The sequence below is a fragment of the Panthera uncia genome, chromosome B4 (assembly GCF_023721935.1).
Source record: "Panthera uncia isolate 11264 chromosome B4, Puncia_PCG_1.0, whole genome shotgun sequence".
Lineage (NCBI taxonomy): Eukaryota > Metazoa > Chordata > Mammalia > Carnivora > Felidae > Panthera > Panthera uncia.
Genome location: NC_064809.1, coordinates 78,949,923 through 78,970,417, shown reverse-complemented (window position 1 = coordinate 78,970,417; position 20,495 = coordinate 78,949,923). Strand labels below are relative to the sequence as shown.

Sequence of the window (20,495 nt, the reverse complement as noted above, 5' to 3'; positions counted from 1 at the left end):
ACTTCCTGTAACTGGTTCCATCCACCTCTCCCCCCACCTCACACACATCTTCTGGCTTTAGCTGAAGAAGTCATTTAAGGTAGTAGCTTTGGGCCATTTGGGGGAGTTACTCAGTTTTCCTGTATCTCTCCCATGTACACAGGAGGTATACGTGTTATTAAACTTCTGTTTGTTTTTATCTTGTTAATCAGTCTTTTATTACAGGGGGTGGTCTTACTCAAGAACCTAGAAAAATAGAGGGACAATGATCTTACCTCCACTACATAATCAAAATTATCTTCCCTCCCCTACATAAAGCAAACTTTCAACTATCTTTACTTAGTAACAGGTTCACCGCAATGTATAATTTTAAATAATATTTTGGCCTACACATAAACATCACATAATACAATTGCAACAATGTTTGTAGTGAAACAGGAATATGTTTATGGCACACTATTCAAATTATTGACTTTTATTGTTAATAGATTAATATGCTTTTAGTTTAAAATAGCTGTTCTGCTTTCATAGTCTCTATACTGTGCACTCTGTATTATTTAATCATATACCCTGAATAACTTCATGTTTCCCAAAGAAACAGTAAAAATATCTTAAAATCTTTGTTCAGATAGTGTGTAGCATTAAACAATCCCAAATTCAATTTACTATAAACTGTTTATATGTGTTTGTACCTCCTTGTTTAAGTAGCAACTAATACAAGTCTCAAATAATGAATGTGAAAGGGATATTGTACATGTCATTTCAGATCAATGCAGTGAGAAATAAGATGATGCAGGTGGGAGGGTAGGATATTGCTTCAATTGGACATTAAATACAGAATATGAGATTTCAAAACTAATTCTCACATATTTCTGTAAGTGAAAATTATGCAGAAAGTTGTCTTTATTATCTTCGTATTCTCAAAATCTAAGCTTGAGCCCAACACATAATGAGATATAAAAAGTAATTATTGAGGGGCACCTAGGTGGCTCAAAAAGTTGAGTGCCCGACTTCAGCTCAGGGAATGATCTTACAGTTTGGGAGTTGGAGCCCCAGGTCAGGCTTTCCACTGACAGCAAGGAACCTACTTTGCATTCTCTGCCTCCCTCTCTCTTTCCCTCTCCCTCTCCCTCTCTCTCTCTCTCTCTCTCTCTCTCAAAAATAAATAAGCATATTGGGGTGGCTGGGTGGCTCAGTCAGTTAAGTGTACAACTTCAGCTCAGGTCATGATCTCATCATTTGTGAGTTCAAGTCCCACATCGGGTCTGGACGGACAGTAGGGACACTGCTTAGCTTCCCTCTCTTTCTGCCTCTCCACCCTACCCACCCCGCCCCCAGAAAAAAAAATAAACTTTAAAATGAGTGAATAAATACATATATACAAATATATAAATAAAATAAAAATAAAAATTAATTATTGGGGTACCTGGGTGGCTTGGTTGGTTAAGCATCTGACTCTTAATCTCTTAGCTCAGGTCATGATCTCACAATTCATGAGATCAAGTCCCTGGTGCAGCTCCTGGCTGACAGCACAGAGCCTGATTGGGATTCTCTCTCTTCCTCTGTGTCTGCCCCTCTACCGCTTAAGCAAATTTTCTCCCTCTCTCTCTTTGAAAAAAAATAAATAAATAAAAAAAAACTTTAAAAAGTTATTTTGAGAAAATAAATAAATAAATAAATAAAATTAATTATTGAATGAGTACATGGTACTGATTGTAATGATCAAGTTTATGTCATCATTCAGTGAAAAAATGTAAAAGCTTACAGTTAAGCCTGACATCTCTTATGGTATAGAATAATAAAGACCTCAGACACAGTTTTAAAAAATTCTTAATATTTTCCCTAAGATTGGAGAGAAGCCCACTGTTGACAACTTAGCGAGTTGCTCTTGATAAATTGTTAATCTTGATTACTCCATTATTAAGTTTTTCTCCTTATGAAGTTAGAAATTATTACAAAAAATTTAAATGATTTGTATTTCCCTGATGAGTGATGTTAAGCATTTTTTCATATGTCAGTTGGCCATCTGGATGTCTTCCTCAGAGAAACGTCTATTCATGTCTTCTGCCCATTTCTTCACTGGATTATTATTTTTTGGGGGGAGGTGTTGAGTTGGATAAGTTCTTTATGGATTTTGGATACTAACCCTCTATCTGATATGTCATTTGCAAATATCTTCTCCCATTCTGTCCATTGCCTTTTAGTTATGCTGATTGTTTCCTTTGCTGTGCAGAAACTTCTTATTTTGATGAGGTCCCAGTAGTTCATTTTTACTTTTGTTACCCTTGCCTCCGGAGACATTTTGAGTAAGAAGTTGCTGCAGGCAAGATCAAAGAGGTTTTTGCCTACTTTCTCCTCGAGGATTTTGATGGCCTCCTGCCTTACATTGAGGTCTTTCATCCATTTTTAGTTTATTTTTGTGTATGGTGTAAGAAACTGGTCCAGGTTCATTCTTCTGCATGTTTTCCCAGCACCACTTGCTGAAGAGACTGTCTTTATTCCATTGGTAAAATCAAAACCACAATGAGATACCACCTTACACCTGTCAGAATGGCTAACATTAACAACTCAGGCAACAACAGATGTTGGCAAGGATGCAGAGAAAGAGGATCTCTTTTGCATTGTTGGTGGCAATGCAAGCTGGTGCAGCCACTCTGGAAGACAGTATGAGGTTCCTTGAAAAAGTAAAAATAGAACTACCCTATGACCCAGCAATTGCACTACTAGGCATTTATCTACGGGGTACAGGTGTGCTGTTTCGAAGGGACACATGGACCCGCATGTTTATAGCAGCACTATCAACAATAGCCAAAGTACGGAAAGAGCCCAAAAGTCCACTGATGGATGAATGGATAAAGAAGATGTGGTATATATATATATATATATATATATATATATATATATATATAATGGAGTATTACTCAGCAATCAAAAAGAATGAAATCTTGCCATTTGCAACTACGTGGATGGGACTGGAGGGTATTATGCTAAGTCAAATTAGTCAGTCAAAGAAAGACAAAAATCATCTGGCTTCACTCATATGAGAACTTTAAGAGACAAAACAGATGGACATAAGGGAAGGGAAACAAAATAATATAAAAACAAGGAGGGGAACAAAACAGAAGAGACTCGTAATTATGGAGAACAAACTGAGGGTGGCTGAGGGGGTTGTGGGAGGGGGGATGGGCTAAATGGGTAAGGGGCATTAAGGAATCTACTCCTGAAATCATTGTTGCACTATATGCTAACTAATTTGGATGTAAATTTTAAAAAAGAAAAAAGAACATTAAAATAAAAAAAGAAAGAGCTTCCGCAAATTTGTTATAAAAAAAAAATCAAATGATTGTATGTATTTTTCTGTTCTGCTTTCAGGCCATTCTCACCTAAATATTATATTCTAAATTGGGTACTAATTTGGACTGTAGTTTAATGCTGGTGTCCTGAGAACACCAATCACTATAGTACCTTTTGTCTATTCATTCAACTAATCCCCCTGAGTCTATTAGGAATGGAGCAGATAAAATTATGGCTAGCCTGAATAACATTACTAAGATCACATCATTTTGTCCACTAAGGTTGGAAAGACAATACATTAGCTTTTATTTCAACTACAACTTATTTCATTTTAAGTATCAAGATAATAATAAATAGTAACAGGTAGGATCTTCTAAGACCTCAGCTCCTTGGAGAAATTGAGGTTGATGTACAGAAATAGGTTAACGTATACCCTTTTATTAACACAGTAGAGGAGCTCTTGAAATTATTCTTTATGATCAGTATTTTGAATATTTGGTTACAAATATAAAATGACAGAGGAGAAACAGATTGCAAAGGCCTTTGAAAAATCCCAAAGCACTTACATTTAAACAAATTAAAGAAGCCATTAAAAATACCATTGACTAAACCAATGATATTTACCATAAAAGTAAGTATGCCTTTAAATTTTTCTTTCAGGATTATATTTTTGCTTTTATAGTATATGTTTATACTTTTTACAAGTATTCATAATTAATGCACAATGCTTTATATGAATCAAATTAAACTGCACAATTTATATGAAATATGTAAATAAAGAAAAATTTAAAACTACTATAATTTAATAGTTTTATGCAACATTTGTATTGTAACATTGATATTTTGTGATTGATAGAATTACATGACTTTGGTGTTCTTAGCTAGCTATCTGTAGTTATTTTTTTAATAATAATCTTTTTAATTTAACATTTTTTTAAAGATTTTACTTTTTAAGTAATTTCTACATCCAACGTGAGGCTCGAACTTACAACCCCAAGATCAAGAGTCACATGCTGTACCGACTGAACTCGGCAGGTGCCCCAATAATCATTTTAATATAGTCAATTTCAGGACACAAAATGTATTATTTTTCTGCAAGATTCAAAACAATTTAATTGACATATCTTAACACTGAGCAGATATACCTTATGTTTTAGTTTTATACAATGTGAATTTATACATAGTAGAAGTTAGCATCTGTCAAGTAAAGGCAGAAGCCAAAAAAATGCAAATCTTATGACCACAAAGAAGAGGACAGACAATGGAAAGTAGGAATTATTTTCTCCCAGCAATTATGTAGGTAAAAGATTTTAGTAAGTTCATTAACATATTAAGTTAGTTGGCTAATCCTCAGAAAATGTCATTCATTTTGACAGCTCTGAAACTTCTGAAGGACATAGAAAACAGATAAGATGGTACAGGTGTAGACAGGCTGTCTGGACAGTAAGTTTTTGTTTTTGTTTTTGTTTTTTTGCTTTTTTTCTTTTAAATTTTTATTTTATTTATTTATTTATTTTTAATTTTTTTTTTAACTTTTATTTATTTTTGAGACAGAGAGAGACAGAGCATGAACGGGGGAGGGTCAGAAAGAGGGAGACACAGAATCTGAAACAGGCTCCAGGCTCTGAGTTGTCAGCACAGAGCCAGACGCGGGGCTTGAACTCACGGACCGCGAGATCATGACCTGAGCCGAAGTCGGCCGCTTAACCGACTGAGCCACCCAGGCGCCCCTTTAATTTATTTTTTTAATTTACGTCCAAGTTAGTTGGCATATAGTACAACAACGATTTCAGGAGTAGATACCTTAATGCCCCTTACCCATTTAGCCCATCCCCCCTCCCAGAACCCCTCCAGTAACCTTCTGTCTGTTCTCCACATTTAAGAGTCCCTTATGTTTTTGGAAAGTAAGTATTTTTAAAAATGATCTTAGATGACAGCACGTTTAAAGCTTTTATGGAAAATAATAACTTTAAACAGGAAAAACAAACAAATCCTGAGCAATACCCAGAGTTGTATTAGAAACAAAATAGAAGAAAAAATAGTAATAATCTTTGCCTCCCAAAACTTAGCTTGATGTTTGACTATTCCCTTTTATCACCCCTCAAGAAAAGAATAAGCAATGTGTGGAGCAGTGTTAAGTTATTTTAAAAATAAGAACACTTACAGCTTACAAAAATAAAATTAGGTCTTAAAGAAAAATCCTGCTTTATATGTCAGAGATTCCTTATAGGTAGGCAATAAATGAAAAAAATATATAAGAAAAACATATTAATCTTAGACAAGACCATTATAACCAATTAGTAATTAAAATTAGAATGCCTTTTGGCATAGCCATTGGAATTAGATTGGGGCTACCCTCCCATATATTAAATATTTCTGGATTCTGTATACTGTTATCAGAGACACATTATTCTACCAGATGGGCAAGGGAGTGGTCTCCGTGGATTGTAAAAGTTTGAATGGGAAAAAAGAAAGAAATGTTTATTCGAAAGAGAAAAAAATTTAAAGATGTGAAGAGGAACGCAACAACAAAAAATACCTTCAAAGAGTACTGTGGTATGCTGGGAGTAAACTCATAATCTTATATGAGGAGGTTTTAATCTCAGAGGTTTTAATTTCCCTTTTTTTCTTGTTTTCAGGAATATATTGAAACATTCAGAAGACAGGTTTATATTGAGATATGTGAAAATAAAATGAAAGAATACAGAAACAATGAATCAATGTATCACATAATAAAGAAATGTTAATATATTGGAAAAAAAAGAAATGTTAAAAGTATTTTGTTTCTTTTTAGTACAAAGTCATTTTCCTCTAAAAGTGAAAGACAGCAATGATTTTTTAAACATGTGTGTGTGTATGTGTTTGAGTTTCTTTTATGAGGTAATAATTTTTATTTTTCATCTATTTTTCAGCTAAAACAAGAAATACCATCATAAAGAAGGAAAATAATGAGAAATTACACAGCAGTAACAGAATTTATTCTTCTCGGATTGACAAATGACCCACAATGGCAGGTTGTACTTTTCGTATTTCTTCTTGCTACCTACATGCTTAGTGTGACTGGGAACCTGATCATTATCATTCTCACACTTTCAGATCCCCACTTAAAGACTCCAATGTATTTCTTCCTTCGAAACTTCTCATTCCTAGAATTGTCATTCACATCTGTCTGTATCCCCAGATTCCTTGTCACTATATTGACGGGAAACAGAACTATTTCCTACAATGATTGTGTGGCTCAGTTGTTTTTCTTCATCCTGTTGGGGGTGACAGAATTTTACCTTCTGGCTGCCATGTCCTATGACCGCTATGTGGCCATCTGCAAGCCTCTCCATTACATGACCATCATGAATCACAGAGTCTGCATACTCCTTGTCTTTAGCTCATGGCTTGCAGGATTCCTGATCATCTTTCCACCAGTAATTCTGCTGCAGAAGTTGGAGTTCTGCGCCTCCAATGTAATTGATCATTTTATCTGCGACTCTTCTCCGATTCTACAGCTTTCCTGTACAAACACTCGCTTTTTAGAACTCATGGCATTTATTTTAGCAGTGGTAACACTTATGGTCACCTTAACACTAGTTATGCTCTCCTATACATACATCATCCGGACAATTCTGAAAATTCCTTCCAAGAGTCAAAGGAAAAAAGCCTTTTCCACTTGTTCCTCCCACATGATAGTGGTCTCCCTCTCTTATGGAAGCTGCATCTTCATGTACATTAAGCCTTCTGCAAGGGAAAGGGTGTCTTTAAACAAAGGGGTAGCTGTAATCATTACCTCAGTTGCTCCTCTCCTGAATCCTTTCATATATTCACTAAGGAATCAGCAGGTAAAGCAAGCCTTCAAGAACATGGTCCAGAGAATTGTCTTTTCTTTATATAAATGAATGGGATTATGCAAAAAATATATACATACCCCTGAAAGCAAAACTGAATGAAAAACTCTCTGGATTTTCCCCCATAAATTCTTTAAACACCCCATTTCATTCTTTCAGTTAGACATTTTTATATATTGTCAATATCTCTTTTTCTTATTAGCCTGAAAGCTGGGTCCTATGTATTTTATGTTCTAGGGAAAATGGCCAGTCTTCACCTGTGTAGCTAAATTTTAGATGTCAATAATCTTTATTATTTCTCCTATCAAAGCAAGTAGGTTATAAATTTGTACAAAAATGCAAATGGCTATACTACAGGAGGTTTACTAAAACCACATACAAATATAAAATTTATATTATGTGAAATAAGTAAAAATGTGTCTCAGTCAGTATCCCTAAATTTTCTTCTTCTTGTTACCAAGAAAAGAATATCTTTCACTGAAGTTTTCCCTATTTCTGCCAGTAATATTTAAAAAGGAAAACCATGGTCTATAAAAGCAAATTTAAAAATTCATTTTTATATCAGATTCTTTCAATTGATACAAAAATGGTCTTTTCTACCAACATGGAGAAAACAGAAAACTTAGCATCTCAAACACTGTGAGCTGCAGAATTCAGAGACTGTCTTGGAAATGATGACATATGACCCATTTACACCTTAGCTGTCCTTTATTTGCAAATCTACATACTGTGTTTATCTGTCCATTGCCTCTTTCTCAGCAGGCTCTCCCTCCCACATCCATGTCCAAAAAAAAGACTCTCACAGGTAACTGGAAAAAATGTGTCCAAGCCTGGTTCCTATACTCAATGAGCCCCTCAGCTCCAATGTTTCACTAACAAGGGTGTTTGTGTTGGGACCATAGTTATGAGTCTAACTACATACTGGGTAAGTGGATTTGACTTTGGTTTCTTGATTTCTGGCTTGGTCTGATATATAGATTAATGTAAAGACTTCTACCATACATAGTCTCTAAGTAGAGACTTTTCCTTCCTAATTGCTTATAGATGAGACTCTCTGTAAGCACTCATCTATTTCTTACCACTGTACTTTCATGGAATGAGTTACATTGTTTTTTCAAACAGACTTAACACAATACTATCATGAAGTGAAAATTAACTGATTTTATTTGATTATAAATTATTTATTGGAGAAATTTGTAAAAACGTGAAGCTATACAAGTTTGCCCTTATAAGACTATACCAAGTAAGCAGAAATGCAAAAGTGAAACACAGGAATGTGGAAAAACAACACGCAAATGTTAACTAAACAAATATATATTATATGTGTGGTAAGTATAATAGAAGCTAAGTAGGAAGACAGCAGAGAGAAAGGGGGATATAAGAAGGTAAAGGAAAGTTCATCCTCTTGATTGACAAAAACCTCTCCAAAGAAGTTGATTCTAACATTCACATTGTCAGTAAGATAAGAAAATCCCTACAAATCTTTCCAAAACAAATATTATATGCTTTAAATTGAAATAATATTTAGAAGTATTATTAAATTATGAACTTTTTGTTGCAAATGTAATTTTGGTGAGAAATGTATCAGGTATACATATACCTGAGGTCATGTTTTTAGAAGCTTTCAAAAAGTATTTATGCCCATATTTTATGCTCACACTGAAATATTTCAAAAACACTTTTCCTTTCTTTAAGTTTTTATTGAAATTCCAGTTAGTTAACATGCAGTGTAATATTAGTTTCAGGTAGGTGATATAGTGATTGAACACTTCCATAAGTCACCTGGTGCACATCACAGGTGCCCTCCTTAATCCCCATCACCTATTTTATCCATCCCTCACCCACCTCCCCTCTGGTAATCATCAGTTTTGTTTTCTCATGGTTAAAAGTCTGTATCTTGGTTTGCATCTCTTTCTCTCTCTGATTTTCCCTTTGCTCATCTGGTTTGCTATTAAATTTCATATATGAGTGACTTCATTTGATATTGGTCTTTCTTTGACCGACACTTACCATAATACTCCCTAGATCCATCCACATTGTTGCAAATAGCAAGATTTTATCCTTTTTTTATGACTGAACAGTATTCCACTGGATATGTGTGTGTGTGTGTGTGTGTGTGTGTGTGTGTGTATATGCATATGTATATTTGTGGTTATAGAAAACATAGTCATTTATTTTCACTGGTAAGTTAACATTTTGAGAGTTAATTCTGATAAACAAAGTTAAATGAGGAGAAGGGAAGAGACAGATAAAAAGCCTGGGGAGGAAATGCCTACCTAAGAGTAGTTTAGTTTTGCTGTGAATAAGGATTTTGGTTGGATACCCAAGTAAAATTAACTGCCATTTGAAATATCAGAGAATATTGGACAAAGCATGGTCTGCTTTTTCCCATTATGTAACCAAGTATATTATTCTCCAGAATTCCACGTGAAAATAATACTAGAAACTATGTATTAGCTAGAAATGTGACTAGGTTTTATAGCATATTCAATTGCTTAAATTTTCTTGCTTTTGTTTTTACTAAGGAGATGATAAAAAGACATTTAGATATTATCTTAACTAATTCACTGATTTCATAGTTGAGTGCTCTATTGATTTGCTACATTTTTAATAAGGGGTGAGCACTCTGTGTTGAGAGTAATGTACAATTGGAATGAGGTAAAACTTTATATCATTAACTTTGTTACTAGAGTCCACACATCTACTGGACTATGTTTTTAGCAAACGAATGAATGAATGAATGAATGAGTGAATGAGTGAATGAGGGGTTGGAAGGCTATTGGTGCTGGCAAGAGCAAAAATGAACCATATTTAGTACCATCTCTTTCTCTCCAGTTTCCTAAGGTGTGATTCTCACTGCTATTTTCCTTGCTTTAGTTTTCGTTTTCCAGAATATATAGATCCACAAGAGTGTACATGTCTTTTATGGTTTCAACTGGCATTCCACAAATAAATTATCCAAAGTTTCCTAGACATAGACACAACTAGTTATACACACAAACATATATCCATGTGTACATAAAATATTTGTATTTAAGTATATTCATTGACGCACATGTCTGTGTGTGTGTGTGTGTGTGTGTGTGTGTACACGATCAGAAACACTTTAAAACAAATTAAATCTTTATATAAAAATTTGATAACAGCATCTGTACATGCACAGGTATTTTTCTGGCTGGATACAGTATACTTTAGTGATGGTACACGACAGAATAGGGGAACCTGAGCCCCTCCCCTTCTTCAGGGGGTCTGGGATAGAAACCGTGTAGAGTTCAGAAGATTTTCAGTGTGTTGAGGAATGATTTGGGGCAAGGATTCTCCAGCAGCTGAGAGACTCTCTCTTTTTCTTATATGGTCAGTGAGAATAGTAGTCCGGGGGGCTCTTACTCCTGGGAGGCCATATAGACTATGAGGTCTACTACCTTGTTGCTATAGCCAAATTCATTGTGGTAACAGGAAATGAACTTGTCAAATTGGTCATTGAGGGCAATGCCAGACCCAGCATCAAAGGTGGAAGAGTGGGTGTCACTGTTTAAGTCACAAGGGATAACCTGCTTCTCAGTGTAGCCCAGGATTTCCTTGAAAGTGCCCTCTGATGCCTACTTCATCACTTTTTGATATCATTCTGGCAACTTTCTCCAGGCAGCAGGTTAGATTCATAACTGACACATTGAGGGTGGGGACATGAAAGGCCATGCCAGCAAACTTCCCATTCAGCTCAGGGATGACCTTGCCCACACCATTAGAGGCAGGGATGATGTTTTGGACAGCTCCTCAGTCACCACACAACAGCTTTCCGGAAAAGCCATCCACGGTTTCTGGGTGGCAGTGACGGCATGGACTGTGGGCATGAGTCTCTCCGTGATGCCAAAGTTGTCATGAATGACCTTAACCAGAGGCCAAATAGTTAGTGGTGCAGAAGGTATTGCTGGTAATCTGGAGAGAGTTGCCACACTTCTCAGGGTTCACACCCTTCACAAACATGGGGGCATCAGGAGAAGGGGCAGAGATGATGATGCTCTTGGCTCCATTCAGATAAGCCCAGTTTTCTCAATGGTAGTGAAGTGACTTCAGCACCAGTATCACCCCATTTGATGTTGGCAGGATCTTGCTCCTGAAGGATGGAGATGGGCTTCCCATTGATGACAAGTGTCTTGTTCTCAGTGCTGACTGTGCCATTGAATCTGTTATGGATGAAATCATACTGAGACAAGTAGACCATGCTGTTGAGGTCAACAAAGGTGTCACTGATGATGACAAAATCCACTCTGCCAGAGTTAAAAACAGTCATGCTGACCAGGCAATGTGACTAAATCTGTTTACTCAAACCTTCACCATCGTGTCTCTGGGACCTGGGAGGCACTACACAAGGAGATGCAGCTGTCTATCAAGTGAGGAAGAACAGAGACAGCACATGTATGTATTTTTCAGATTTTTTAGATGAATTAAAGATTTTAATACAACAGATGCTTAGCTTCTAAATAAGGACATGAATGACTCATCTGTATATACTGTGAGTCACTCATTAGCATGATCATAGTGGTCAAAAAATGCCATCCTAACCCCACACTGAAGTCTAACATTAAAAATTGTCATTCTGAATTTCAAAATTAATCCCTAAAAGTGTTTCCAAGTATCAACTTGGATTTTTGTACCATAGTAACAAGTAGTCATTGAAGAATGTTAGCAGACAAGAAAATAACTCTGATTGCAATGCATAAAATAGATTGAAGGAAGTCAGGGTCTGCCATGGTTAAAACAAACAAAAAAGGTAAGATCCATATCTAAGATATTAGTACTGGGGATGTAAAAAGACATCTAATGATGCATTTTCAAGAAACTTGACATTGTCTTGAGGTAAGAGTGAAGCAAAAAATGCAAGCCTATAGGAAGAAAATAGAGAAAGCAATGACATCCAGGAATCGGGCTTAAGAGACACAACTTGTTATGAGCTTTGCAGTGAAGACAGGAAATGCAAGGAGAGTAGACAGGTGGTGCAGAGAAACAATGAAAGAAGGCCAACTGCTGTCATGCTCCATTTTAGGATGAAACAGTAAGAAGAAATACTACGTGCAAGGATTTCAAAAACATTATGATATCGGGGCGCCTGGGTGGCTCAGTCGGTTGAGCGTCTGACTCCTGCTCAGGTCATGATCTCGCGGTCCGTGAGTTTGAGCCCCGCGTTGGGCTCTGTGTTGACAGCTCAGAGCCTGGAACCTGTTTCAGATTCTGTGTCTCCCTCTCTCTCTGACCCTCCCCCCATTCATGCTCTGTCTCTCTCTGTCTCAAAAATAAATAAATATTTTTAAAAATTTAGAAAAAGATAAAGTTAAAAAAAAACATTATGATATCAAGTGAGGAATGTTGTGGAATGAATTTAAATACGTAAAATATCTCTTTAATACTAGTTCTTTGCCATATTTGGGGTTGAATTTATTATTCTTCTAAAGACTGAATCCCATGAAGTCTCTCTGTACATTTGAGACTGTCATTACAGTCACTTGTTAAGCCGCCCTAAAAAATAATACTTTAAATTAATATGGAGGACATGCTTGAAAACAGCATTGATCTCAGAACTAATAGGAGAAAATGGGAAGTAGAGAGAAGGAGCTATCACGGACAGAGGCCTTTACCCAGGACTGTTTCATTCCTTATATTGCTGCTTCCTGATTTCTTTAAAATACTGAGCAAGGAATTAACCTATTATGTACTGAAAAAGTCTCCCATACAGTCATAAAAATCAGTGTCCATCCTGGAGGCTAAAGTCACCTACAAATTACATGATCTGGGCACATCATAAGCCTTGGAACAATATTATGTAGTCAACTTCGTAACTATATAAGGGACAGTATTACTCATGAAATAGCACTTCAGAAGTTTCATTTTTAGTTTGATAGCAATAACCAAGAAAACCTTAGGCCGAAGCATGAGACACTAATCCAAACTCTCCTTTGGTATCAGTCACAATAAATTCCATACATTGAATGTTAACAAAGCAGAGAGCATTTATACCTGTTTGATCACTGCGTATGTATTATCACATTTCATCCTCACAGGCATCTTATCATCATTGCTGTGTTTCAGGTAAGTAAAATCAGGCTTGCCTTTCCTATGTTCGCCATCCCTTAACCACCAACCCAATGGTACTGTTATGTCTCTGTAATAATACAGTATTGCAAAGGCTTCGAGGGGACAGGAATTAAATTCCAACAGGTGTCTGGTTCAGAAGTGGAGAGCTTGATCTCAAAGTTAGCTTTCTACAGCCAAAAGAAGCACTCACACTCATAGGTGAAAAACAGTAACTTTACAATTTTTAATTCGTTATATCTAAAAATACTTTGAAAATAAACCATGTAATGCACTGCAAAGATTAATTTACCATTTGACATTTTTATGTCAAATAGATCTGAGATTAGATAGATCTCAGAATAGATCTGAGATTAGATAATCTGGATAAAATGGAAATATTGACATTTTATGATAAAATTCTTACGTTATTTGTGTTGTTTTCATTGTTAAATGTATCCTACATATAGAAGAGCATATGAAGTCAGTGATGTCAATTTAAAATAACTAAAAACTATGGGAATGCAAGCTGGTGCAGCCACTCTGGAAAACAATATGGAGGTTCCTCGAAAAACTAAAAATAGAACTACCCTATGACCCACCATTGCACTACTAGGCATTTATCCACGGGATACAGGTGTGCTGTCTCAAAGGGACACAGGCACCCCAATGTTTATAGCAGCACTATCAACAATAGCCAAAGTATGGAAAGAGCCCAAATGTACACCGATGGATGAATGGATAAAGAAGATGTGATATATATATATCATATATATATATGTGTGTGATGTATATATGTGATATATATATATATATGTGATATATATATATGTGATATATATATATGTGATATATATATGTGATATATATATATGTGATATATATATGTGTGATATATATATGTGATATATATATGTAGATATATATATATATACGTGATATATATATAATGGAGTATTACTCGGCAATCAAAAAGAATGAAATCTTGCCATTTGCAAGTACGTGGATGGGACTGGAAGGTATTGTGCTAAGTGAAATAAGTCAGTCAGAGAAAGACAAAAATCATCCGGCTTCACTCATATGAGGACTTAAAGACACAAAACAGATGAACATAAGGGAAGGGAAACAAAGATAATATAAAAACAGGGAGGGGGACAAAACAGAAGAGACTCATAAATATGGAGAACAAACAGAGGGTTACTGGACGTGTTGTGGGAGGGGGGATGGGCTAAATGGGCAAGGGGCATTAAGGAATCTACTCCTGAAATCATTGTGGCACTATATGCTAACTAATTTGGATATAAATTTTAAAAAATAAAATATAAATTAAAAAAATAAATTAATTTAAAATAATTAACTAATTAATTAATTAAAATAACTAAAAACGATATACATCCATCCACTTCCCAGGCTAACACAGCAAACACCAGACTAAAACAGAAACTCCCAGTTTTTCTGTCCCCAAAAATATAGATCTCAAAAGACACATCAACTATACTGATTTCTCACACCACCCAAATTACCTATGGTTTTGTTTTGTTTCCTGGGGGTTTTTTGGTCAGGTTTAGGGTTTTAAATTGCGAACAATAAATTTCAGCTGCATGCTTTTATAAATTTGACAAGTCAAAATAAGTAATATCTTCATGACTCCAAAACATTTCCTTATGTACTTTTGTAGTCAATCCCTACTCCTCACCCACAGCCCTTGAAAAACCTACATTGTCCTATGGTTTTGTTTATTTTGTATTGTCACAGAACAAGAACCATATAGTTGGTAGCTTTTGAGTGTCCCTTTTTTCACCTTGAATAGTACTTTTAAGACTCATCCATGTACTTGTATATATCATTGTTTTATTCCTTGTTTGCTGGAGTAGTAGGTCATTGCACAGATATACAGACTCACCAGTTGATGGAAATTATAAAACTTCAGGTTTCATATTTAGGAAGAAGTTGTTTTGAGTTGTCTTTTGTACTTCGTGAAACATGTAGGCTTCAGACTTTTGCTTAGAGAAGCCCATTTTTCTAGGACCAACTGTGGAAAACTAATGTGTTGTCATTGAATTCCCTTGGCACTTATTTCAAAAGTGGATTCAACAGGGGCATCTAGGTGACTCACTTAAGTGTCCAACTCCTGACCTGGGCTCAGGTCATGAGTTTGTGAGTTCGAGCCCCACAAGGGCTCTGCACAGATAACGCAGAGCCTGCTTGGGATTCTCTCTACCTCTCTCTCTGCTCCTCCTCTGCTGACATTCTCTCTTTCCCTCTCTCAAAATAAATAAACAAATGTAAAAAACACAGAATCAAAAGTTATTTGAACATAGATAGATAGGCTTATTTACATATATATATCAATATATATGTTTATTTTTGGACAGGTTATTTTGTCCCTTGATATATTTCTTTTTCATTTAACCAATGCAATATTCACTTAATTAATATGTTTCATAGCAGGTGTTTAATAATTTTACCGTATAAAAATTCACAAAAAGTGACTAGATGTGTAAATACCTTAAATTCATTATTTTTTAAATACTAAAAGATATTTATATTTGTAGTGTCAATAGACATTTCAGTGAGAGTTTACTATTCTTTATATATTGATATATTTTATTGTTTATTTTTGTTTAAGGGTTTTGGAGTGAAATTTATGAGATAGACACACCTATAATTTGTATTTTAATTTCTAAATTATAACTATGAGAGACTCATAAATACAGCTAGGAAATATTGTCTTTATGATCGTTCTTGGGTTTGTAACAATGGTCTTGTTTCTTTCTTAAATGTTTAGTAGTAAACACTAGTGGAGCCAATTACAAGAGAATCATTATTCATGGGAAAATTGTTAATAAAAATTTAATTGTTTTAGTAGACATTTTAAAATGTATATTTCTCCTTCATACATCACCCTGATCTCTTCAATTTTTTTTATTTTAACAAATCCTTAATTTTTGGTAAAAATATTGTTTATTATGCAGTTGAACCCTTGACCAGGAGTCGGGAACATAGAACTCCTATGTAGCCGAAAATCTGCATATAACTCATGACTCCCTAAAAATGAAACTGCTAATAGCTTACTGACAACCAGAGACTTACTAATAACCTAAACAGTTGGTTAACATACATTTTGTGTGTTATATGTATTATATTCTGTTTTCTTACAATTAAGCTAGAGAAAAGAAAATGTTATTAAGAAAATCATAAGGAAGGGACAGTACATCTACAGCACTGTACTGTATTTGTTGAAAAAAAAATGTGCATGGAAGTGGACCCATGCAGCTCAAGTCCATGTTATTCAAGGGTCAACTGTATATATTTGTTAATATCAGGAGTATCTGTCTGTAGTGCTATCCCGTTTTCTTTCCTGATACTTGTGACTTAATGTTGCTGTTTTTCCACTGTTATATTGGTTAGGGTTTTACACATCTTACTAGTCTTTCTGAGAATCAATGTTAAGCCATGTGACAGCCTCACACCTGTCAGAATGGCTAAATGTGGGTGAGGATGCAGTTCTCCATGAAGGGACCTTCATGCACTGTTGGTGGGAATGCAAACTGGTGCGGCCTCTATGGAAAAGAGTATGGAGTTCCCTCAAAGAGTTAAAAATAGAACTACACTCTGATCTGGCAGTCACACTACTGGGTATTTACTCAAAAATACAAAAACATTAATTCAAAGACACACACACTATGTGTATTGCAGCATTATTTACAACAGCCAAACTATGGAAGTGGCCCAAGTGTCCATCGATAGATGAATGGATTAACAAGATGTGGTCTAAATATACAATGGAATATTATGCAGCCATAAAAAAGAATGAGATCTTGCCATTTGCAATGACATCAACAGAGCTAGAGAGGATAATGAAGATAGCAAGATGACTCAGTCAGAGAAAGACAGAAAGCATATGATTTCACGTATATGTGAAATTAAGGAAACAAAAATAAATAGCAAAGGAAAAAGGAAAGAGACACAGAGAGAGAGAAACCAAGAAGCAAACTCTTAATTACAGAGAACAAACTGATGGTTACCAGAGGGGAGAGGGGAGGTGATTGGAGAGATCCTGGAAATAAAGAAAGGGGATTAGAGAGTATACTTATCATGATAAGCATTGAATAAGGTACACGATTGAAGAGTCACTATATTGTACACCTGAGACTAGTATGACATGTATGTTAACTATACTGGAATTAAAATTAAAAACTTAATAAGACATACTAAAATAGCAGTAGAAAAAAAATGTTAAGCCATGTGAATATCCTATATTATCCACATGTTTCTATTTCATGATTTTTTATCTATAAAATTTACTCTCATTTTTTTTGTTTGACTTGCTGTGTTCTCTTTCACTATATTAAAATAGAAGATTAATCCAGTTTTTCCTGTTTTTCTTGTTTATAGTCTTTACCTATATTGCTTTGTATATATCCCTCTAAGTACTTCATTCACTGAATTGCAAAAGTTTAGACATAACATAATGCACTATTTAGTTCAAAGTTAGTCAAAATTTAATTTGAGTTCTTTCAATCTATTGAGTTTTAGGGAGTATCTTTAATGTCCATGCCATTAGACCCTTCTCAACTAATTATCTAATAGTTAACTGATTTCTATATTAAGCTGACCATCATCAAAGAACACACACTGAATGATTTCAATAGTTGAATCTGTGGAAGGTTTCTTTATGTCCCATCAGACTAGAGAATGGCAGTAAGTGTTCTTATGTATTTTGAGCACTAGCATGTTTTTATTGCTAATGCCATCGTGGGCAGTTTAAGGAATTGGATTCTGGTACATTTGATCAAATTGGATAGCGAAGCTCTACCACATGTGCTTTCCCCTTGGAGATGTTGGAAAGTTCAAATGTCTCCTAATACTATGGTTCCTGGCACAGATTTTGTTCAACAATGAGATCCACACAAACTCAGAATTTGGTAGAAAATTTCAACATTTTCTACCATGGAAATGTCACCTTAGGAAGGTTGTGGGTACATATGGGCTATTTTCTGCGGCATTGTTGAGTCCCCAACTTCCTAGAGAGGCTATTCTGATGGATGAAGAAGCAGTGACATCTTTTTGCTTCCATGCGTCTGATCTCTGGACCAGAGTTAAGGTTCAGTATTTTTACATTGTATCTCTGATGGTAGCCTATCTTTGTGAATCTTATTATATTGCTCTAAGGGTCATTATTAGAGTGTCACTCAAACTCCTCCAGCCTTTCCAAACTTCACAGGCCTCAATTCACCTTCATTAATAATTTCCAGTTTAAGATACTTAAACTGTTTACTCTTCCTACACTTACCAAACTTTTACTAATGCTGCATTATAATAAAGGAAAGCGCCAGGCCCATATGTTTTGCTATGTACACACTAAAAAAAATCCAGATAATTCTAGAAATAATTTTTAAATAAAAAAGATTTTCTAAAAGTAGAATTATAATTAAATTATGGAAATCTTCAGGGGAAAATGGCATCTGCATAATTATAATACGCTGTTTCATTAAATAGAGTATTATGTCTTTGGTTTTACTGTAGTCTTTTAGTCACGCATAATTATTGAGGATTTTTAAATACAGATCATGATCTCTTATACAATTTCATGCTAAGAATTCTTAGAATATTTTTTAAATTATCATTTCTTCCACTATATTTTCAAAATATTTAGTATTTACACATAAGAAAGCTTAGATTAGCAAAACATTATCTGACTTTGTGACTTAGAGGGCATTTGTCATGGCATGAAACACATCGACATCAGGAAATACAGGTAAATCATAATTTGGAGTTAACTTCTATCTCTTTTTAAAGCATAGCAAATGTAATTTATGATGATTTAATATATTCATTCGTTTTAAACTTAAATAGCACAAACTTTAAATCTGTTTCCTTATGCTTACCGATATCTATGCTATGATAATTACCAGAACGTCTTTCCTTGTCAATGAAGAAAATAAAGTCCAGAGAAATTTCCCAAAGGATACACACAACCAGAGAAGAAAAGCTCTTCACATATGGACTATTATTAGATTATTTGCTTATGTCTGAGGTTACTGCAGTCCTCATGGACAACAGCCCTTGAGCCTGCACTTCTGTCTCCATAATTGACTTTATGATTGCTCCTCTCCCAATGGAATCCATCACAGAGGATGAACAAAACCTCCATGTGGAAAAATCCTGCAGAAAGGTATCAGAAGTAAAGTAAGTACTGTTGATTCTACCAAGTGATCATGGACTCTGGAGACCGAAGGTTGTTATGGTCCTCAAATATCCATGTTATCCCATTGTCCTTATTTTAAGATATATAAGGCATAATAGAATATAAGACAGGTATTCCTTAAGTATACTTACCCTGACTAAAAAGCGAGAGCTCTTGAATTGATGCAGGTTTGATAAAAAAGTTATTCATTGTCATCTAAGGACTGGAATGGTTATCAGCTTCTTTCTCTGCTTCAAAGAAAATGGTTAGGTTAATATTTAGTATATTAAATCACACAACTAGTAATGGAAAGAAAATATATATAATGAGGCAATAAAAATGCATCTATTTGGGAGGAATATCCTTGACCTGAGAAAATGAACACAGGTTTGGAAAGAGCGTTAGAAAATGATATCTAGGTTTAGTGATTGTTTTGATGTTATTGATTTTAATTACCAACAACTTATCACCTTTTATTCTATTTTTGGAGATGGCACAGTAACAATGGAAACCAAATAGTAGTGGTGAAAGAAGGTAAAAATGTATCTAAACATATTACTGTCTTTTAATGATTCAGGAAGTGACAGGCAATCATGATAGCTATGGCACTATCATACAGATTATATGTATTCCCTGCATTTTAGGTTATATTCTTACTTTAGTTAAAGACAACTATTTAGAGATAAATATATTAGGAATAGAAATTCAAAATGTCACTAACATTAGACAATATGTTATGTTACTTTCTTGGTGAATACTCAGCACAAAAATGATCTAAAATGCAATAACCCATTAACTTCTTTCACTGCTTAAGAAAATAACAGTTTTACGGACTTCGTATTATCTAGTTCAAATTCCTGATTCTTCATGACATTAACATGGCTTTATATGCAATATTTAATTAAGATATAACTAATTTATTCTACATGTAAGAAATTATTTGTGTCACTAGAAACCAAGCACGGGTTTCATTTCTTTGCTTTTCCTTGTGCCTCTCAGCAGGTTTCTGCCATGAGTGACAGAGGAACAAACAATCACTCTGAAGTGACTGACTTCATCCTGGTAGGCTTCAGGGTCCGCTCCGAGCTCCACATTCTCCTCTTCCTGATCTTTCTGCTTGTGTATGCCAT

At 35.0% G+C, this 20,495-nt stretch overlaps 1 protein-coding gene and 1 pseudogene across 1 annotated transcript; one reads left to right on the top strand and one right to left on the bottom strand.

Moving 5' to 3' along the window:
* The first annotated feature begins 6,218 nt into the window (after positions 1 to 6,218).
* LOC125919166 (olfactory receptor 6C75-like) lies at positions 6,219 to 7,160 on the top strand. The gene has a single exon (XM_049625676.1). The coding sequence runs from the start codon at positions 6,222 to 6,224 to the stop codon at positions 7,158 to 7,160; it is 939 nt and encodes a 312-aa protein (XP_049481633.1). The 5' UTR covers positions 6,219 to 6,221.
* A 3,324-nt stretch (positions 7,161 to 10,484) lies between these two features.
* LOC125919174 (glyceraldehyde-3-phosphate dehydrogenase-like) lies at positions 10,485 to 11,473 on the bottom strand (annotated as a pseudogene).
* Between the last annotated feature and the right edge of the window lie 9,022 nt (positions 11,474 to 20,495).